Source organism: Podospora bellae-mahoneyi, chromosome 6 (assembly GCF_035222275.1).
Source record: "Podospora bellae-mahoneyi strain CBS 112042 chromosome 6, whole genome shotgun sequence".
Classification (NCBI taxonomy): Eukaryota; Fungi; Ascomycota; class Sordariomycetes; order Sordariales; family Podosporaceae; genus Podospora; species Podospora bellae-mahoneyi.
The window spans coordinates 865,492-887,341 of NC_085885.1; the positions used below are offsets into that span (position 1 = coordinate 865,492).

The window sequence follows — 21,850 nt, forward strand, 5'->3', positions numbered from 1 at the left end:
GGTCCACCGAACGCTCCGTGCTTCACAATCCTCCTCATCACCCATCCATCCATCCTGCCAGCAGTTTATCTCGTTCGGGTCAAGTGTCCATCCAGCTCTCTCTCTCTCTCGACTTGGCAGGCAGGGGCACACGCTTTTCTTCCTTACGACGGTAGCATCCATGGCAACCTCGCTTCGCACCTCTTTCCGCGGGGAACTCCCATCTTGTCCCTCCCCCTCCCCCTTTCCCCCCTGCAAGGTACCAGTCGGGTTGCTCTCCAAGCCGGTAAGGTCTCGATCAGGGTTCTCGTGGCCGTTACAGGTACCTCTTGGAGTGTGACGGGTGACCACCTGGGGTACATGAGTACATACATGGGCTGCAGGTGTGTTATAGTAATTGTCCGTGCGATTTATGGGTGCATGGCTGGCTGGCTGGCTGCGAATGGGGTGCGGCTACCAAACTGTTTGAAGGGACTGCACCCGACTGGACGCGGAGGAGAAAGGGAGAGAGGTCCTCCTGTTCCTCTCATTGCCATTTCCCACACTAGAAGAGAGAGGAGGAGGAGCGTCATGGAATACCTACCCATCACCATCCCGAAATCCATTACCCTGAGGTATGCCCGATACATACATAGGTATCTTTTGTCTACACGGGGTACATGGGTACATCTTACAACAGCTCAAACTTCACACTTGTCCCCGGCAGGCAGGGCAGACAGACATGCATTCGCAGAGAAAGCAATTGTCAAGGGTTTGTCAAGGTTATTGGATGTTGCCCCGCGATGGACAGGGACAGGCTACTTCCGGTCGCTGTCGTCTGCGCTAGTGGCATGCTGCTAGCAAGGGATAGGGGCTGCAAGCCCGAATGGTTAAGACTGACGCGACTGACGCCAACGAGAAGAGTGAAGCGAGGTTTGATGGCGACCGCTTCTCCTCTTTTTTCTCCTTTTTTTTTTCTGTCTTTGCTTTTTCTTGTTACTCTTTTTTTTTTTTTGTTCTCCGTAGTGTGAGAGCTGCATGCTTCCTGCAGGGCCCGTCATCAGGCAGGCAATCTCTGAACCTGACCTTGCCTGTTCGATAACACTCAGCTGGCCCTAAGGGAAGTTCCTCTTTGGGATGAGAGCGATGTTGGTCTCTTGCCGTTTCGAGGAAAGCTCAGGTAAAAAGCAACGCTGCGGGCTGGGAACTGCAGGAGTCCCAAGGGGGGTTGGAAAGGGATGACCGACTACCTAGGTGAAGCTGGGGGAGCCGTCCCCAGCAAGCCTTCTACCACTCACTCACCACTCGCTCGTCCCGTCCCTCCTCCCTGCCACTATCATCGTTGTGGACCGGCGACGGGAAACAGAGAAGCAACAGAAAGACACGGGACACGGCACACCTTTTGATCGGCACTCGTGATTTCTACCTACTTTCCTGTCTCTTATCATCTCTGTTATTATTAGCCGTGTAATATCATATCCGGGCGGTCCTCTAGATTCATATGTATATCTGAAGAAGGGGGGGGGAGGGAAAGGTTAGGTACAAACACACACAATCTTCCTACCCAACAGAAAAGCATTTTCACCTGTTTTTCTTACCGTGCCGTTCGGATCCCGGATCCCAAATTCTTGACCTTGACTAGCTCCGGCACATTACGTCCAACGTTGGAGCGAGATATCACGAATGCTACGGCCGTCGGCCAGATTTCTTCTTCACCTTGCAACAATTCGGAAACCCCTCACGCACAGCAAAGAGGTGACTCTCGCTGCCGCACCTTGAGCACCTGATTTGCGCCCGGACGAAGGTCTGCAGGTTGGATTGTATAATCATCGCGGGGTTCTTCTTCTTGCACCAACCGCGTGCTGTGTTTTGCAGACGGACGCAACACGACTCAAGAGCAGCACACCTTGTCACCACCGCGCGGCCGCCACACACGGCTTACTTTTGGATCCTTTCTACAAGAGAGAGCGCTATACCTCTTGCAACAGAGGATACCACTCCCCATCTTTGACGAACCCGAGCCCAGGCCACAGCGAGATCGCCGGAGCCACGTCTGGCCCACTGTCTGAACCAGTTTTTTCTCTGCATCAGGGTTGTATAGTAGCAGGAGAGCATCTAGAGCGAGCTGTCTAGAGTGGATGCGGTGTGTGCTCGGGCTTTGTTCACCTTTCACATCAGACAAGTTCCCGTCCCTCGTTCATACCGACCACTGCTACTGTACAGAGAGATATCTCGACGTTGCAGTGCTGCGGTTTCCCTAGGGCTCAACATCCTGCCGTCCGTCCCTTTTCGCAGCACAAACCCATCACCATACCGCGCGGTTGACCTATCTTCCCCGTATTTTGTGACCTCTCCTCACATTTTGGACGGCCGGCGGGCGAGGGAGGCTTGGGGAGACCCATCATCACCCCGAAGGGTATAGCAACCTCGATCTTATAGCCCTCATCAGACAACACGCACGCCACCAAGGGTTCTAGATACCCATGCCGTCCACGAGAAAAATTGGGAGAGCCATTCCTCGTTAGTGTCCAATCTCGTCTAACAACCCAACACAACAATCTGTGGTTCTCATTCTGCTGCTCGGGTTCGCTTTCCCCTGCGTTGCGTGGATACATAACCCACGAGGAACCCCTTCCCACCCAGACCAAAAAAGGAGTTTGTTGTTCATCTCGTTTGTTTTTTTTTTTTTTTAATTTTTATTTTTTTGCCCCAGTGTAAAAGAACAACGACGACAACGACAACATCATCGGAAGACAACCTCACGGAAACTTTTGAGAGGTTGACAACCGCACAGCAGCCAACAACCCTGTCAATATCTTACAGGGCTGACAACAAAAATCAGCCGGCCGCCGCGCGCCTGTTCCCGCTGCCTGTCTCGGTCAATTTCGGAGCTTAGGGAAAACCGTACAGAAGAAACGACAAAAAGAAAAAGAGAGAGAGAAAGAAAAGTGAGAGTAAAATAGCAACAACGACAACAGCAGCAGCAGCATCCGCCAGCCCATCTTTTTCTTTTTTGGCAGGTCAACCGTTACGACAGATTTGAACGGGCGCCGTTCAGTAGCTCCAACTTTAAGATAGTTTAAAAAAGGTAGAGGGAGAGAAGCTGGGACGACACACACACACACACACACACACATACACGCGTGTGCGCAGTACGATACGAGATATCCAGCATACCTTGACAGCAACACAACGATTCACTTGACAGCAACGGTTAGGAATCATCCGGGCCCTTCCCTGATTTCGGCACTCGACCTGGCCCAGAAGCAGCTCAGAAAGAGGCCACTCGACGATCTGCAAGACCTGTGTGTGTGAGTGGTTCCTGACTTTGAATTGTGCAGTCCCCCACATCCATCCTGCCACACCCCCCCTCCTTCTCCCATGTACCTGCCTCCCTCCCTCCATCCGTCCCCCTATCCTTCTTTTTTTCTCTTGTTATGCTGGTGCTGGTTTCGGAAACTTAACACACGCCGGCTCCTAGACAGCTTTGAATTTCGAAACCGCACTTCCACACACACCCAACCCCCGCCCCTACCATCCCCTCCCCAAAAGGTGGAACGGCCAAACCTGCCGAACTAGCGCTCCCTGCCCTTACTCGCACCGTCGGTCGCCCTACTGCAGCAGCGTAGCACCAGAACAGGCCTCGAAAAAAAAAGGTACGGAATACTTCTTCTCTTGGCTCTCTAGCCCCAACTTGGCTTTAGCTCCATCATCCACATTCACCCCTCTCACCCCAGTCCGTTCATATTCTCCACTTCGTCCAGACTCCAACGTCTTGTCCCTTTTTGGTCTCTCTCCACCAAACTTATTCTCACCCCCTTCATCCTCCTTCACTCCCCCCCGGCCACTGGCCTATCAGCGCCGGCCTTCCCGTCTGCCTTCTTTTTTCATTTCACAACGTGGGCGGAGATTTCCCTAGGCTAGTGTCAGTGCTGCTGCCCCAGTCTTGCTGTGTGTGTGTTCCTTCACCTAAGCTTTAACACGCTTTTTCGCTTACCATAAACGTGCATTTGCTGGGGGTGTGTCGAACGAAAAGAGACGAAGAGCCGGCGCTGAACCTTCTTCATAACAACCAGCCTCCCTCCCCCCTCCAACCACCACCACCAACCAACCTTCACCTCCCTCCCCATCATCCGTTCCCCTTCACCTGCCAACACTTCGTCACCGGTGCGGTTTCTTTTATTTTCTTTTTCCCACCTCTTATATATACATACATATATAAAAGGGAACTTTGGCTTTGACCCGCGCCGTCCGTCATCCTAACTCCGCGCCTCGTCTTCTCTCTGGGTTTTGCGTTGTTGCTGCCGGCCGCTTCTGTCTGTCTCTTCCGTCACAACATCCACACACACATACACATACATAACATAACAGCACGGTTGTGTCTTTTCCGTCCCAATTCGTTGTTGTTGTTGTTGTTGTTGTTTTTTTGTGTTGTGTAGTCGTCTTGTTGTTGCGGAGTGATGACAGTTGTTGTTTGAGTTTCTTTGCTCCCGTTGCTCGTACCGTCCCAGCTGACACGCCGATTTTCGACCCGGCCCTGAAGCCAAAATAATTTTTGTTCACCACCAACCAAACAAACCAACCACCCCGTTGCCATAGCGAAGAACAATAACCTCCCCTTCATCAATACGCCCTTTTCTCCCCGGCCCCAAACGAAATTTCTTGAGAGAGAAGTAAAAGTGTTCAGCTCGCAATCGTTTTGCTTGTGCTCACTTTTCGCTCCCTCCCTCGCTCTCTCTCTCCGCCTGGGTCCCCGCTACCTCGCACACACGCACACACACTCTCTATTGTCGTCATCAGAACCCAACCGCGCTGCATATCTCTCCCCGCCTTTTTGCGCTGGACGCTTCGCTCCATCAACGGCCCATTCTGTTGCGCAAGGAAAAGTTAATAACCAGTTTTTCCCCACCAACACAGCTCTTCATTCGTTTTTGAAAAAGGTTGTTCTTGGGGGGGGTATTTTTGTTTGCAATAATATTGAGGAACAAGAAGGGGGAACGACGGAGAGGAAACCACACACGCAGCGGCAGCCCGGACGCCTCTTCCGAAGAAGATACAAGGGTACACCCAAGTTCGACGTACACATCACCAACCAACCACCTGCAACAAACTTGCTAATCATCATCGCCACTTGGGAGGGGGAAAGAAAGCTTATTTTGAGGAAGGAAGTTGGGAACATCCTTGGACGAGCTTATCACACCTCCACACGACCACCACGAGCGGGGGGCGAAACGGGATAGAGTTGCCCTACTTATAAGGAAAGGAAGAAGAAGAGGAGTTTGCAGGAAGAACGTGCGCCTCTGTGTGTTTCTGACCAGCTCCAAGGCCTTTGACCTTTTTGCGCACGACAGAGAGAGGGCTCGATCGAAAAAGTAGGAAAGGAAAAAAGGAACAGAGAGGGAAGAGAGAGAAGGAAAGATGGAACTCATGGAGCTTGTTGATAACGAGCCCACGGCCCGCCCTTTCCAGTGCGATTGGGATGGGTGTGGTAAGGTGCGTTTTGATGTTCTTTTGTTGTATGGTGGCGGTCATCGTGCGCGCGGTGGCAGGGTGTTTGTTGTCGGGGCGTGGTGTCTGTGACCATCGTGGGGTTTGGTTTCGGGAGAAGAGAGGTTCATGGTTTGACTGACATGAGAAACAAAAAAACAGAGCTTCAACCGCAAGTCAGATCTCCAAAGACATTATCGGATTCACACCAACGAGCGGCCGTATCAGTGCAACCAGCCAGGATGCGGAAAGAGCTTTATCCAGCGGAGCGCGTTGACGGTTCACATCCGGACGCACACTGGCGAGAAGCCACATCAGTGCCAACACCATGGCTGCGGGAAGAGGTTCTCAGACGTGAGTTTTTGCTTGCGTTGATGGTGAGAATCGGTATACTGACTTCAGTGCAGTCCTCGAGTCTTGCCAGACATCGCCGCATCCACACCGGCAAGCGACCGTACAAGTGCGCCCATGACGGCTGCTTGAAGAGGTGAGACTTCCCACCTTTGGAGCTATGACACTTGTCCACAGACCCCGGGTTCACTGACACGAAGCAGCTTCTGCAGAAAGACCACCATGGTCAAGCACCAACGCCGCTCTCACCAACGAGGCATCCACTCCTCCGAGCTCGACGACTCCATGTCCGACACGGGCAGTGAGGACTCCCCCTCCACCCCAAAGAGCCATTCCGCCATGCCCTGGGCCACAGCCCAACAGCAACATCACCACATCCCCATGATGGGACCCCACGGCCACCATCTCCAGCGTGCCGCGAGCTTCGCCGACTTTGGCCAGCACATGAACGGGTACAGCCTCCAGCAGCAGTACAACAACCAACACCGCCATTCTTTGTCGTCTGGCGGGGCAGCTGAATACCACGGCCTGCATCAGGATCCGCACCCCCAAGCTGTTCACCACCACCATCAACAACAACAACCCCAGCCTCCCCAACATCACCACCACCAAAACGTTCCCGTCGTGCTGCAGAGGACGTCCTCCCTCCCCCACCACAGCTACTTCGTCGCGGACTCCAACAACCCCGGCGTAGCAACAATGAACACCAACCCCCACCCTGGCGCCCCTCAGGTTCACCACCACCAGCACGCCCCCCAATACCAAACCATCCCACGCCAAGCCCCCGTTGAGATGACCTATCCTTCCGCCCCCGGTCTTGCCGCCTCCATCCAGTCAAGCCCATCCAGCTTCTCGGCCGGATCAGGCCGGTCCCCCTCCACCCAAGAAGGGTTTTACACTCATGCCCCTCCCGCCCAAGCAGCGACATATGCTCTTCACGCGACGAGCCCAGTGGTGGAGACTCAACAGCAGCAGCAGCAGCAGCAACAACCACAACAACAGAACATGTACCCCCCCCAGCAAGCCCAGGCCCAACCAACCAGCCAACCTCAGGAGCAAAAGTATTATGAGCCGCAACCGGTCAGAGAGGAAGAGCCGCAGCAGAATTGGTATAGCGGTGCGCATGCTGTTTACCAGCCTCCGGTCGAGGTGGCGACGATTGGGGGGTATGCCGCCGGTGGTGTGTATGATCCGTGGGGGGCGGGGCCAAAGCTGGAGTTTGATGACGGGATGCAGTTGCCCAGTGCGAGGATTGAGTCGATGTAAGGGGTTGGGTGGAAAAGTGGTGATGTTGCATGTTGTTGCATATTTTGGATTTCGTCTTTTTTTGGGTTGGTGTTTTTTTCCTCTCTTCATCCATCAATACCCCCTTTTTCTTCTTTCTTTCTTGCCTTGCAGTCTCTCAGACGGGGACTGGGGCTTGTGTAACATTAGTTGTATTTGTGCGCGTGATGCGGGTTTGGATTTTTTTCTTTTCTTGTGGAGGTATTTGCCGAGCAAACGGGAGGCTGTTGGTTTGATGTTGTTTGTTGTCGTCGTTGTCGCATTTTAACCCGGAACACCACACACACAAAGGAACATTTGGGGTCGGGGGGTCGGGGGTCGGCTGGCTTATGGCTTATTTTACCATCATCATCATCATCATCATCATCATCAATCCATCCTTTACGAATGTTTTCTGATATATGCTGAACGGCCGATTTTCATTTTCTTCATATATATTGTCTGCTATGTTTGTTGTCAGCTTTTTTTCCTTTTCGGACATGAACTTGGTTTCTGATTGTTTGAATGCTTTTTTTTTTTTTTTTTTTTTTTGCGTATTGGTTTTTGATGTATGTGAGTGTGATTAGGGGTGGATAGGGAGGAGGGATATGGAATTGTGGAATGGACATGTGTGTGTGATACCTTGGCCGTGGGTAAGGAAGGGAAGGAAGGGAAAGGAAGGGAAGGGGACAAGGCAACAATGATTTTTTCTTTTCTCTCTTTTTTTCTTTGTTTCATGATATGGGAGGATGGTTTGATGTTTTTTTTTTCTTCGAATATTATGCTTAATTCTGAGGTTGAGGGGTAGGGTAGGGGGAGGGATGGTAATGAAGAACTGACAAAAAATGATGGGATGAGGGTTGACTCGAACTTTCTGGGGGTTGTAACGATAGGGTGGTGGTGGTGGTGGTGGTGAAGTTGGGAGGATTATTTTTTTTAAAAAAAAGGAGAGAGTGTGGGTGAGTGGTGAAGAGGTTGATCAAGTTCTTGTCTATAGCTTTGTACTTTTAGTGCTTCATATATACATACCTGTCAATGAAGTTTTCGTATTCATCTCGCTGTCCTCGGTTGTTGTTGTTGTTGTTGTTGTTGTGTTTAGTGAGATCTTGTCGAAAGTCCACCACTGTCGCTGAAAAAGGGGGGAGGGGGGTGATGGGTGGCGAGTTGACTGTTGCCGTCGAGGGGATTCGTGGAGTATGTCGAGCCGCGAGGTGTTGTCACGAGCGGTAATCTTGATGTCTCCTTCACTGCTGACCTGATATCCTCCTCTCCTCGGATGTCAAGATTGTCATCCCGTTCCTCTCGCTCCTCAGGGGTCTAACAGACGGGATTTGGTGTGGGTTGGTTGGCGTTGATGGTGCCCGTGGCTCCATCCCCAGCTTCAGCAAAGCAGACATTGACTTCTCTGTTCGCTTGCTTCCTCCTCTTGGCAGATTAGATGACAGGTCGCGCCTTCCTCCACCAATGCATAATCATGATCACCCGTTCCTTCCTCGTCTTTTCCACAGTGGATATTCCCATCTTATTGTTGCCCAATGCCAAACAAAGCAAAAGTAAGCCCTCCAACTGCCCCCCGCGAAGGTGAAGAAGACCCCGTCCGCAAGCCGCGCCCCCTTCAGTCCTGCGCAGACAAGGCCGAGTGTTGGACACCAGCCGCACGAATCGATCCCCTCCAAGTTTGACGCCCCTTAACCCTTCAACTCCCTCCCATAACCGCAGTGTCTCCTCCAGACAATCGTACCAGCGGCCGGACTTCGTATCTCGGGACTTGGTTTGTTCGACGGGCTCGTGGTCAAGTTTGCCGAGAGTCGCCAGTTATTCTACGTGCAAGTGTGTGATGACAGCACATGTCTCCCCCACCAAGGCCGGTCAGGTCTCATCCAGACCACTCGCATACCCCGTCGTCGGTGGCTGATCTATCCGTCGTCGTCGCTGATTCTGGCCGTCTTGATCAACCGAGATATCTCGTCGAGGCGAGGCGAAGTTGTCATCGGACGATCAAGTCGTACATATCGAAACGAGAAACCGAGGCTCTGAGTAAGGGAAGGACTCCCCAGAAGTGATATACAACAACCAAGGTGAGAGAGGAGCAGGCAGGCTATTAACCGCATACCAATGCCGAACGAAAAAAGAGTGGGTGGGGGGGGGTGGAGGGCAGCCTCGAGCCAAAAAAATACAAAACAGTAACACCGAGCAGCGCAGCACAAATCCAACGTGGCTTTGCTGCTGTGAACCACCCCCTCGCCCTACACGAGAGGTAAAGGGGGGCGTGTGCTGTTGGTCAGGAAGAGGAGGGAGGCCAGCCCTCTTTTCGGAGAAGAGAGTTGGGCTACAAAGCGGCATGCAAGAGAGCAAAAAAGGCCAGTTTGCTCCAGAACCATTTTTCCTTTCTTGTTAAACCCAAATAGTAACAACTTGCATGCCAACAGCAGCCCCAGTTGCTGGGGAGAGGGAACCCTCATCCCTTGGCACCACTTACACGTAGGTTTGCTTGCCGGAGTTGGATCGGAGCCGAAGAGGGGGGTTCTGGTTGCGTGCCGACGGTCTTTTGGGGTGGGATGGCTTTGACGTGCATGAGTCCGTCAGTCCGGTCTGTAAGCTGCAGACATGTCATGTGGGCTTCGGGTATTAGCCGATGAGAATAAGACCGAGATTCTCTTTTTGGGGGCTGTTGGTTGTGGTGTTGAGCCGATGCGAATCCAACATCCAGGAGTGTTATCTGAAAGTGGCAGAGAATGAAAAGTGAGAAACAAAGTCTTGACGCAAGGCAGCAGGCTTTCTGACAAGACTATCCCCCTAGCTCAAGTCGACTGTGCCGTTGGCGTAAGGTCGCAAGGTGGGAAGAGCAGTGCAGCCTCGGCGCTTCCGTCCTTTTTCGTTGTTGTTTGTCTTACCCCTTTCCCGAAGCCCGCCGCGCCGTCGTTCCAATCGAGTGCTGGCTTGATGCATCTTGCTTGGTCTGCAATAGCCAATAGAGAAGTTCGGCATGATGGTCTTGGGTGCGTTTTGATTCCGGCTCAATGGGCCGCAGGCGCCGATGCGACGGTAGATCAGATATTGGTGATCAATGTGGCTTTCTGGAACAATTCTGGCGCGCGGCTTTTTGCGGAGTGTCTTCAGCCCTTTTTTTTTTTTGGCCTGGGTCATCGGCCAATCTAGGGTAATTCTGGGCTTTGTGGTGGTTGCAGACGAGGGAACTGTTGGTGCGTACATGCAGCTTGCTTCGCTTCGAGGCGGGTGGGAGGAGAGGGGAGGGATAGCTGAAGAAGTGGTTACGTGAGAGAAAAAGAAAGTAAAAAGAGTGTGAGGAACATGAGGGTTTTCTTGGGATGAGCTGAAGAATGAATTGCCATCGTCATCGACATGTTGCCTTCGTGGCAGGCAGAACAGGTATAAGGGAGAGAGAGAGAGACGAGTATGTAACGTTGGGATGGTTTGACAGGTTTGACAAGTTGACAGCTCGGGGGAACGTGCGTCTTTTTCTGGTTTGCCCTTTTCATCTGAAGCCACATGTGTTGTACCCCCATCTTCTCTAACAGCCTCGGGAGGGGGGGACATTCTCTCTCACGAAAAGTGAAAAAGACGGCCGATCTTCACTTTTGTGCTTGTGATTGGCGGGGTTCTCGCAACATAAGATACGCAGTAAAAAAATAACGAGAATTGTTGCGCCCCGCCAGAGGCCTGTGAGAGGCAGAAAAAAAGCTTTTGGTCGCCGACGCCGCCTCGTCCGGCGCATGCCAGCCCATCCAAATGGGGAAGGCCATCGATAGGATGATCACACCCCCCCCCCCCAAACATCCCGGGGCCTTCCCATCTTCTTTTTTGCGAGCAAAAAAAAATAAGCAATTCCCGATCCCGCAGCTTGTGAATCAGCATGGGACTTTGGGACTGATGACAAGTGGAGATGGATCTGGGGAAGAGGGGGAACCGCAAGGATTCGCAAGATCCTGGTTCCATGTTATGGATTCGAAAGGGCGGGCCTCTTACTGGTCTGAGCACCACATTTACGTCGATGAAGCGGGCCTTGGCGCCCGGGATTTACAACATGGTCCGAACGACGACATCGCATTGCAAAACGGTGAAAGTAAACATTCCAGCTATCAAAACAATTCCATCTTACCCTACCCATCCAATCATTCCCAATCAAAGCAAAATGCACATCCGAACCCTCCTCCTATCAGCCCTCCCACCCCTAGCCCTCGCCCACGGCAACCACGGCGGCGGCGGCGAAGGCGGCTCCCAAAAGCCAGCCGTAGACCCACACGCGAATTGGATGACGAGACACATGGCTGGTACGTCCCCCTTTTCAATCACCAAATAACCCCTTTTATCTCTCAGATGCTAACCAACATTTCCCCCCGCCCAGAGGAGCACCACATAACCTCCTTCGACCCCCCCTCCTTCTTCACCCTCCACGACTTCGACTCCTCCGGCCACCTCGACGCCCCCGAAATCCTCAAGCTCTACGGCCTTCTCGACCCCTCCAACGCCCACTACACCCCCGCCCAGCGCGACGCCTTCGCCCGCCAAATCCTCGACCTGATCGACACCAACCGCGACGACCTCATCTCCAAAGACGAGTTTTTGCATTACTTGCTGGTGGAAGGGAAGGAGCTGCCTGATTTGGGCACGGGGCCGGGCCATCACGGCGATGATGAGTACGAGTATGAGATTCATCACTGGGAGAAGTACCATGATGAGAATACAAAGTTGGAGGATCTGACGCATCCGGAGGATATTGAGCACTTTAAGAAGCATGAGGAGATGGAGCGGGAGGAGGAGGAGAGGGAGGAACGGGAGAAGAAGGCGAGGGAGCAGGGGGGGGAGGGGAAGGGGTGGGTGGTGGAGGAGAATATTCCGGGCAAGTTTAGGAGGGTGGATCTCTAGGCGGTTTTTGACCCTGTGGAAACTAGGGTGGTGAATCTAGGGGAGAGCGAGGGGGAGGGATGGTGGGATTCTGGGGGTTTGTGAGGATGACTGGATGGTTCAATGTCCGGTCAGGCTTCAGACACGTGTATGGATATGGCACGGCTTTCATGGATTTTTTTTTCTTTTTTTTCCTTCTTGAATTTCCCCCGGAATAGCAATGATTAGATGTGTACATAAATCTAGGGCTGGGTGGGGGGAGGAAACTTGCTTGATCCTGTAGACTAGTTTGTAATAGACGAAGAGACATACACGTCAAAAACGACGTGCCAAACATCCGGGGCGTAAGTCTTGACCATCTCGACGTGTTCAACATTGGCTTTGAGGGTGGCGTCTTGGCTCTCAGAACACCAGCCGTCAAACAACCCCTGGATCTGGGCTTTTCGAGTCTCGATATCCTTGACCCCGACATTCTCATGGAGATGAAGCCAGCCTCCTTCCTGTTTTGACGACGGCGACGGTGCAGCAAACCCTTGCACTAGGATGTCGAATGAGTCCTTCCATACCGGCTCACTAGTGGGCAAGAAACCGCAGTTGACATGCCTCACTTTGGGCTTCTCCTCCTCGCCAAGCTCAGCTATACGACAGGCCGCATGCCGGTTGTCTTCCTGAAAGACGATGATTTGTTCCTCAGCCCCCGCTATCAGCTCCTTTGTCGGTCTGCCCAGGTCTTCTGGGGTTGTGATGACCCTGACGGTGAATTTGTTGGCCAGGGCACCTCTTCGGAGACCTTCGACGCTCCAGGGGTTGAGCTCCCAGCAGAGGACCTTCAATCCGAGGCGGGCGTAGGAGAAGACAAAGTAGCCGATTCCGGCGTAGAGGTCGATGGCGTAGCTGTTGTTGAGGGTGGCGGGGGGGAGGTAGCGGTGGGGGTGGAGGGGGGGGGAGCCGAGGGGGATGGTGGAGTGGAAGGATAGAAGGCGGGCTTTTTCCTTGATGTTTCCGCGGGAGAACATGGTGTGTAAGGGGGCCCAGGTTTGGGTGAGGGAGTTTTGTTTTGTTGAGACCCAGAGGCTGGAGGGGAAGGAGGGGGAGGTGGGGGAGCCGAAGGAGCCATGGAGGGGGTGGAGGCCGGTGGGGGAGCGGAGGATGTTTTCTTCTTGTTGATCGGATTGGAAAAGGGGGATGCCTTCGTTTATGGCGAGGTGGGTGAGGGGTGCTTTTGGTGGGGAGAGTTGATCGAGGATGGATGTCCATAGGTCTTCTTTTTGGAAGGTGGAGAGAGAGGTGAGGACGGAGGGCCAGGGTTCGGAGGTGAAGCTACCGCTTGGGAGGAGGACCATGGGTTCGTAAACTACCCAACGTTTTGGAGCCGAGCCTACAAGATTCTGCTGAACTTCTTCGAGTGTTGAGGCCCCTGTGTTTTGCTTGAGCAAATCCAGGAGAGTTGATGGTAGTGAGTTGAGCCAGGGCGTGATGGCCAGTGAGATGGGACTCTCCTTCTTTTTGGGTGGTCGGTCCACGGCTTGCGCCTTGAGATGTTGAGTTATCACTGTGTCTGTCATCTTGAGCTATCCTAGGCCTCAATTATCTGATCAAAGGTTGAAAGGTGACAGAAAGTATGAATTGTGAGGTTGTAAGTCGCAAACACAAGTTCTTATATAAGACCTGCTTTTGTGCGCTCGGACCCACTGTTAGGTGATGCCAAGTTTTGTGAGGAAAAAACAGTTGGCTTGACTCGCTGCCTTAACATTGACGCTGCTAGGCTTGATCCGCTTAGAGTTTTACGTACAATTACCTGAGAATTAGATTTAGAAAGAAAAGACAAGGACTTTGCACGCTGATGAGCCTGTTGTCATTGAGCCATCTCAGTTGCTGGCAGTAGAGCCTGCCTTGGGAATCATTTCCCAGCAATTTCTACATCAATCCTTTAAGCCCGATTAGCTCAGCTGGTTAGAGCGTCGTACTAATACTGGAAACAGTACTCAGTAATGCGAAGGTCAACAGTTCAATCCTGTTATTGGGCAACACTCAATTTTTGGCTTCGAATGAACATGTTGTCCTTTCCGCTTCTGCAAGCCGCTTGTACTTTTTTGTTTGTTTTGCTGACCCTTTATGCTTGTGCAAACCAACTTCCAGCTCGCCAAAGCTGGTCAAGCTAGGTAGAGGCCCCATTTTTAGGGATGCTTTAGTGATTCCATGATGATTACAATGAGCAAGCGTCCAGTCCTAGACAGCATTCATCATGAGTGCACAGAACCACGTCTCTCTCGGTAAGACCGTGAGATCCGACGCAACTTGGTGCTGTGAGTAGTTAGGAGCCTCGGAGCAATCACGTACCACGTGAAACCGGGTTCGTCGCCGCTGTTTTAAAATCATGTAGTGTATTTTGAAGTCTTTCGGTTGTTGTGACATATCTACAGCCCTACCATGCTTTGACTGGGGGTCGAAGTTCTCACTTCTTCTTGCCCTTCTCCTCCTCCTCCTCCTCTTCCTCCTCGTCTTCATCCTCATCATCGTCATCGTCATCCTCCTCTTCCTCCTCTTCATCATCATCGTCCTCATCATCCGATATCGTCTCACCCAGAGCCTTGAGCCGTTCCTACAAAAGCAAATTAGTAACCCCCCCCCCCCTCATATTCCTCAACCAGCCAAACAAACTCACCTTGTACTTATTAACCTTCTCCTCCAAATCCCCAAAAACCATCAACAAATCATCCAGCTCCCCCTGCGCCGCCTTCCTCTCTTTTTCCTTTTCCTCCACCAACCCCCTAGCCTTCTTCAACTCCTTGTCCTTTTCCTCCCTCTCCTTCTTCCCCCCCTCCTCCACCTCCCTAACCCTCCTTTCCGCCTTTTCCCTCATCTCCCCCTCCTTCTTCAATCTCCCCTCCAGCTCCCCAACTTTCTTCCCCCCCTCCGCCTGCGCCTTCATCAAATCAACCTCAAGCCTACTGATCGTAGCCTTCAAATCAGCCTGCTCCCCCTCCAACCTCCTCTTAACCCTCTCTGCCTCCTGCTCAGCCGATTTCCTCCCCGCCTCCAACTCCCGCCTGATCCGCTCAGTCTCCTCCTGCGAAGTCTTGCTAGCAGCAGCGAGCTGACGCTGTAGGTTCTCTTCCGTAGCTTCATGCTCAGCCAATACCCTGCGTATCTCATCCCCATGAGTACGCTGAAGAGCATCATTCGCCGCCTTGAGCCGCGAAATCTCCGCCGAGGCTTGCTGGGCGCTCCCCTGCGCGGCCGCGAGTTGCTGTCGTAGGGTAGTAAGTTGCGTCTCGGCTGTGGCGATGGTCTTGTCTTTAACTGCTAACTGCGTGCGGAGGGTGTTGGCTGTTTCAGTTGCCCGAGCGAGATCAGCTCTGGCGCGCTGGTGCTCGGATTGTTCAGCTGTGAGTTGTTTCATGACGTTTGCTGTTTGGGCCTCCGCCGCCTGAATAGCACGGTCTTTCGTTGCCAACTGAGCCCGCAAGGCAGTCAGCGTCTCATTCGTGCGGGCGAGGTCGGTTGACTGAAGTGTTTTGGTTTGGGCGTGGGCGGCCTGTTCCTGGGATAGTTGCTTCGATAACGCCTCCCTGTCAGCAAGAAGATCTCTGAGCTCTGTTTCTTTTTGGGCGATCTCCTCTCGGAGCTCATCGACAAGTTTTCTCGAAACCCCTTCTTCAACCCCGTTGATGACAACCGAAACCTCTGCGTCTGGCTCACGGTCGATAGCGCGGAGGATCCGGCTGTAGTTATCCTTGAAGAACTCGACAAAAGCGTCGTCAAAGAAAACATCCGGTAGCTTCTGGTCCAAGCCAGGCTCTAGTTTTTGCGGCAAGACTTCGTAGTCGCGCATCAGGGGGTGGGAGCGAAGTTTGGACAGTTTGTCGACATATCGATCACGGCCCATGCGTGTCATGATCATCTCCCGCACTGTGGCTCGTGGTACTGGTGAGTCCTTGGTGGAAAACTCGTAGATAACACCGGCAAGCATCGCGCTGAGACCTTGCACAGTGACATCGCCGTGTGGGTTTTCGATGGCTGCTTGAATGAGCCCCTGGAGGTTGGTGAACTCGTCCAGGAAGTCGTTGACGCCCGGAAGATCCTCGAATAACCAGCACGAGAGCAGCATGAGATAGCCAACAATGACCCGAGGGTCTTCAGACTTGGCAACACAGCTGAGCAGATGCGCCGCAATAGTCTGGATGCTCGTCACAACCTCTTCTCCATTGGCTTCGTCACCTTCCGTCACGCCCCTGGCCAGTGACTTGGCCTCCGGATTGTTGCGGAGGAGGTGCAGCATCAACACCGCAGCGAACCAGTATTTGTAGGGGTCTCCAGTCAGAGACTCGGTTGTTGGCTGAAGCAATATGGTCAGGACATTGGTGAGTTGGTCTGCGTTAGTTTGGTGTGCCCGGATCGCATGATCAAGGAAATGCATGCGAACTTGAGCATGCTCGTAGAAGTAGGCTTTGAGGCAGACACAGCCGGCCAACCGTAGATCAAAGGCCTGTAGTGAGTTTACAGCAAGAACAAGATCAAGAAGACCGTCGATAACATAGACTCTTGGAATCCCGCCGTTTGCCTGAGGTCCTTGCCCGTTGGCTGCTGCTAGATCAGCTAATGGTGATGGTACCTGAATGCCGGCAAATACTTCCTGTGCTGGTGCGTGTCCTCTGATCATGTCGGCGCATGCTAGTAGAGCTTCAGACTTGATCGATATCTCGGCAACCGGCGAGAAGGCAATTTGGAGGGTTTCCACAAGAATGGGATCTCCCCTGGCACGGCTGGTGCGCCCACCGCGACCTCGCTCTGGTTGCAAAAGGTCACCCAGAAAGGCCTCCTGGTTTTGGGGCGTCACTGAGGCCCCAGGGACAAGGAACAACCGGATAACAGCAAGAAGAGCAAAAACACTCCTGTTTCGCAGCTCCTCAATCCTTGGCGGGAGCTCCTCCAACTCCTGTGGCCCTCCATATGCGTCTTTCAATAGACGGCTGACTTCTGCCAGGTAACCCATATCCCTGAACATGGCCTGATTTGTTGGGTTAAGCCGGAGCAAGTTGGCCATCAAGATCAGACAGTTGACCACCACTTCTGCCCCACCAGCAAGACCGCCTTCTGTCCAGACGATGCCAAACACCCTCCCAAAGACGTTTTCAAAAGCCACGAGGCCTTGAATAACCGTGGATATTGGTGTGAGATCCGTGAGCAGGCCAACCGCAGCGTCCCGGATAGGCTCCCTTTGCTCGTCCAAGGCGGCTACAATCCGGGCAATGCCATCCTCGGCATTCACTATGCACTCCTCGGTCCTCTCTGGACGTGCTGACAGGACGGCTGCAAGTAGTTGTAACGAATACAACCTCGAGTAAAAGTCGAGCCTCTCCCTGTCCAAAAATCCCAGCAGTAACCCAATGTTCTCATGGCGCATGGTAAACTCATCTGCCACCCACATGGCAATCTCTGGTGAGGCCTCAGGGCTGTCCGGGTCCGGCTCGAAGAGATACAGCAACGTCTCGAGCACCACCTTGACTGTGTCGACATCCTCCCCATCCCGATCCAGACTTCCTATCAGACTTCGTAGAGCACCGGATGCTACCGAGGCGGGGTACTGTTTGGCGAAGCTACGCAGACCAAGGATGGCGGCGCGGCGGTCCTCAAGGAGTGTTGCTGTGCTGAGGCGGCCGCTGAGGATGGGGATTGTCTCGCTCACCGACTGCTTGGCCGGGGCGGTGGTCAACGTCGACAGCATGGTTATGGTGTTTTCTATGGGTGTCGGGGGAGGAAAGGTTGTGGCCTGTTAGCTGCCATGGAGGCTCGTATCTCGAATTCAAACTTGGCTGTCTGCTTCGGAAGACGTGTCTCGGTCTGCTAGAGGGCTGGAATCGAGGGGCGGCACTGGACGAGACAAGCTGGCAGCTGGTCTTCAAAACAAACTGAAAGTGGAAATATCGTCGTCAAGTCTGGTATAGAGCTTCGTCATGGGATAGTGCTCAAGTTCAAGGCTCAAGGCCTGGTGAAGGGACAGGTGTACCTAATAGCCGGCGGGGAGCTTGGGCTAGGGGACCCTTCTGTGCTGCAGCGGCAACTGGCTTGATGACAGCTGCGGCGTGGGATATCCACCGCCAAGCTCAAAATAAAGTGGGTCTGCAACGCAAAAGGTCTGGGCCAATGCAGATACAGTGCGCGCCTCACTGTAGCTTTCCAGTTATTTGGCTGCGGCTCACAGTGTAAACAATTTCAATCAGCAAGACGCACACTGTACTTGGCCATCCTCAATTTTCTGCAACCACAGCGATAAGGCCAAAAAGGTACACGGCCTTCTTTCTCTACTCTTCACCATCCAAATCCTACAACAACGACGGGGATTTGACCCATCAACCACGACTTTTCCACACACAGCTGGAAGTCGCCAATCAACTCCCGACAAGGCGATTGACACGCGACGCTGATGCAATTAGGTGCGCTTGTCCCTGAATCGCAACAAACAAACTGCCTAGCCTGTCCGGGCTGAAATTTGTACTCGAACACCGCGTCAAGATGGGTATTCCCGCCGCCTTCAGGTGGCTTTCCACCAAATATCCCAAGATCATCTCCCCGGTGATCGAGGACACCCCGATTACCATGGACGATGGTGCCGTCATCCCTGTTGACACCACCAAGCCGAACCCGAACGGCGAGGAGTTTGACAACTTGTACCTCGACATGAACGGTATCGTCCATCCCTGCTCTCACCCCGAGGACAGGCCCGCGCCCAAGGATGAGGAGGAGATGATGGTTGAAATCTTCAAGTACACGGACCGTGTTGTGAACATGGTGCGGCCGCGCAAGCTTTTGATGATCGCTGTCGGTATGTCGAACTCTTCCCTTGATTATCCGAGGTAAAAGCTAACTCGATCAGATGGTGTCGCTCCCAGAGCCAAGATGAACCAGCAGCGGTCCCGTCGTTTCCGCGCCGCCCGAGATGCCAAAGAGAAAGAGGAGGACAAGGAGAAGCTGCTCAAGATGCTCCAGAAAGACAAGAAGAGCACCGTGCAGGTCCAGCCCGTCGAGGAGGTTGTTCAAAAGGCATTCGATTCCAATTCAATTACTCCTGGCACACCTTTCATGGACATCCTCGCAGCTTCTTTGCGTTACTGGTGCTCGTATAAGCTTAACACAGATCCTGCGTGGGCCAAAATCAAGGTCATCATCTCGGATGCCACCATTCCTGGCGAGGGTGAGCATAAGATCATGGAGTATGTTCGATCGCAGCGCAACTCGCCAGGCCACGACCCCAATACTCGCCATGTCATCTATGGCCTTGATGCTGATTTGATCATGTTGGGTCTTGCCACTCATGAGCCTCATTTCCGCGTTCTCCGTGAAGATGTTTTTGCCCAGGACGCCAGACCTAGATTATGCAAGCTCTGCGGCCAAAAGGGACATGATGCCGCGAACTGCCGGGGAGAGGCCAAGGAAAAGGAGGGCGAATTTGGCGAAAAGGACAGGGCTGCCCCTCTGAAGCCTTTTATTTGGCTCCACGTCAACATTTTCCGCGAATAGTACGTCAACAGGCCGTGATATGTCTTCAAACAAGTCTGAACCGATATACTGACACATTCAACAGCCTCGCGGTGGAACTCAACGTTCCCGGCCTTCCGTTTGCTTTTGACCTCGAGCGCGCTATTGACGGTGAGTGGTACCCCGGAAAACATACTATCCAGGATCCCACTCTTTGCTGACCAAATGACCAGACTGGGTGTTCATGTGCTTCTTCGTCGGAAACGATTTTCTCCCTCACCTGCCTGCTTTGGAAATCCGAGAGAATGGTATCGATACGCTCGTCGCCATTTGGAAGGACAACCTACCTTCTATGGGCGGTTACTTGACCAAAGATGGTCATGTCGACCTTGAGCGGGCCCAGCTTATCATGGCTGGCCTTGCCAAGCAAGAAGATGCCATTTTCCGGAGAAGAAAAGAGACCGAAGACCGGAGAGAGGCTGGTTTCAAGAGGCGGAAGCTTCAGCAGGAAAAGCAGCAGCAACGTAATGGCCAGGGGCAGCAGGACTCGCCATCATACCGCAAGCGGGGGCAACCGCCGCCGGAGACCTTTGCTGCAGCGAGCATGAACTTGATATCTGTGTCTAACATTCAGAAGCCGGCTGCGCATAGCATCACGCATGATATGGTGGTGAACCGCCAGGCGGTTGATCAGGCCAATGTGGCCAACAAGAGCGCTGCCAGTGTCCTCAAGAGCCAGATACAGAGCCTTATGAACAAGCCCAAGGAAGAGGCCCCAGCCCCCGCCGCCGAGGAAGCCAAGGAGCCCGTTGCGGAAGAGACTCAACCAAAGTCGCCCCCGTCTGCTCTCGGCAAGCGCAAGGCCGAGCTCATCACCGAAGCTGATGCCAACAGTCCCGCTGCGAGCTCGGGTGCTGAGACTGCAGCCTCGGGCGAAGAGGAAGCCGTCGACACGGTCAGGCTCTGGGAAGAGGGCTACGCTGACCGGTACTATGAGCAAAAGTTCAAGGTCGACCCCAAGGACCTTGAGTTCAGGCACAAGGTTGCGCGCGCCTATGTGGAGGGTCTCGCCTGGGTGCTGATGTACTACTTCCAGGGCTGCCCGTCTTGGGAATGGTTCTACCCTTACCATTACGCGCCCTTTGCGGCGGATTTTGTCGACCTGGGCAAGATGACGATCAACTTTGACAAGGGGAGGATATCCCGTCCGTTTGAGCAGCTGATGAGTGTGCTTCCTGCCGCGTCGAGACATGCCATCCCTGAGGTCTTTCATGATCTCATGACCAATGAGGATAGCGAGATTATCGACTTTTACCCGGAGGAGTTTGACATCGATTTGAACGGGAAGAAGATGTCGTGGCAGGGGATTGCGTTGTTGCCGTTTATTGAAATGCCGCGGTTGCTGAAGGCGATGGAGCCGAAGCAGAAGCTGCTGAGTGAGGAGGATAGGGCGAGGAATGAGCCCGGGAAGGAGGTGTTGATTATTTCGGACGCGCACCCGGTTTACGATGATATTACGCAGAAGTTTTACAGCAAGAAGCCGGTGGGGGATAAGGTGGAGATTGATAGTGCGTTGAGCGAGGGATTGTCGGGGAAGATTGAGAAGATTGAGGGGTATGTGCCTCATGGGGAGCTGAGGTATCCTTTGGAAAGGCATACGTTTCCGGATGTGGACTTTGATCGGACGTTGAGGTATGTTGTTTTATCGATTGATATATGTGTATGGCCATGGCTGACAGTGTTTTTTTAGTGTTCACTATGAACTCCCCTCCAGCTCTCACATCCACAAATCGATACTCCTCCGCGGCGTGAAGCTACCTCCTCCCGTTCTCGACAGGAGCGACATTGAGATTCTCAAGGGCAAGGGCCGCAACTCTGGACGGGGCTATGGTGGTGTGCCCTTTCATGGAAATGGTGGTGGCGGCAGAGGCGGGCGTATCAACTATGGTCCTGGAGGTAACAACCGTGGCGGCGGCGGTGGTGGTGGGTATAACAATCACTACCGCGGCAACAGCAATAACAACAACCAGTCTCAGGGGTATGGGAATGGGTATGGTAATGGGGGTGGATATGGTGGTGGGCAACAACAGTTCCCTCCTGTTCCTCCTCCGGGCTGGCAGCCGCCGGTCCCTCCTGGGTTTCCCGGGTTTGGGCAGGGTGGTCCGCCGCCGGCGCCGCCGGGGTACGTGCCGCCTTATCAGCAGGGGTATCACCAACCGCCGCCGCCGAACAGGTATGCCATGCCGCCGGTGCCGCCGCCGGGGGCTTATGGTGGTGGTGGGTATGGGGTACAGGGTCAAGGGGGTTATCAGCAGGGTCGGCAGCATGATATGTATCGGCCTCCTCAGGGAGGACAAGACAGGAGACGGGATGGGGGACGGGGTGGTGGCGGTGGTGGTTATAGGGATAATAGGGATTATCGGAGGTAAAGGGGGAAGGTGTTGTG

The 21,850-nt window shown here is 53.4% G+C and overlaps 5 protein-coding genes and 1 non-coding gene across 6 annotated transcripts; 4 read left to right on the top strand and 2 right to left on the bottom strand.

Moving 5' to 3' along the window:
* Nucleotides 1–5,376: 5,376 nt before the first annotated feature.
* On the top strand, nt 5,377–7,385 carry QC761_605230 (uncharacterized protein; the record flags this gene model as incomplete). The annotated part of the gene is made up of 4 exons (XM_062880970.1): nt 5,377–5,451; nt 5,608–5,799; nt 5,853–5,932; nt 6,000–7,385. 4 exons carry the CDS (start codon nt 5,377–5,379, stop codon nt 7,060–7,062), a joined length of 1,410 nt encoding a protein of 469 aa, XP_062729212.1. The 3' UTR covers nt 7,063–7,385.
* Nucleotides 7,386–10,318: 2,933 nt separating this feature from the next.
* Nucleotides 10,319–11,987, top strand: QC761_605235 (uncharacterized protein). Its single transcript, XM_062880971.1, has 2 exons — nt 10,319–11,351; nt 11,426–11,987. The coding sequence occupies exons 1-2, from the start codon at nt 10,964–10,966 to the stop codon at nt 11,944–11,946; spliced, it is 909 nt and encodes a 302-aa protein (XP_062729213.1). The 5' UTR covers nt 10,319–10,963; the 3' UTR covers nt 11,947–11,987.
* Nucleotides 11,988–12,209: 222 nt separating this feature from the next.
* TRM12 (S-adenosylmethionine-dependent methyltransferase) lies at nt 12,210–13,490 on the bottom strand (the record flags this gene model as incomplete). Its single annotated transcript, XM_062880972.1, has 1 exon — nt 12,210–13,490. The coding sequence occupies one exon, from the start codon at nt 13,488–13,490 to the stop codon at nt 12,210–12,212; it is 1,281 nt and encodes a 426-aa protein (XP_062729214.1).
* Nucleotides 13,491–13,859: 369 nt separating this feature from the next.
* On the top strand, nt 13,860–13,952 carry QC761_0089920. The gene has a single exon. It is a non-coding gene; the product is annotated as a tRNA-Ile (tRNA).
* A 336-nt stretch (nt 13,953–14,288) lies between these two features.
* On the bottom strand, nt 14,289–18,003 carry USO1 (Vesicle-mediated ER to Golgi transport protein). Its single transcript, XM_062880973.1, has 2 exons — nt 14,591–18,003; nt 14,289–14,527 (listed from the first exon to the last, which is right to left on the bottom strand). The coding sequence occupies exons 1-2, from the start codon at nt 17,651–17,653 to the stop codon at nt 14,381–14,383; spliced, it is 3,210 nt and encodes a 1,069-aa protein (XP_062729215.1). The 5' UTR covers nt 17,654–18,003; the 3' UTR covers nt 14,289–14,380.
* A 208-nt stretch (nt 18,004–18,211) lies between these two features.
* Nucleotides 18,212–21,833, top strand: RAT1 (5'-3' exoribonuclease 2; the record flags this gene model as incomplete). The annotated part of the gene is made up of 5 exons (XM_062880974.1): nt 18,212–18,751; nt 18,803–19,445; nt 19,511–19,575; nt 19,638–21,096; nt 21,155–21,833. Exons 1-5 carry the CDS (start codon nt 18,442–18,444, stop codon nt 21,831–21,833), a joined length of 3,156 nt encoding a protein of 1,051 aa, XP_062729216.1. The 5' UTR covers nt 18,212–18,441.
* Between the last annotated feature and the right edge of the window lie 17 nt (nt 21,834–21,850).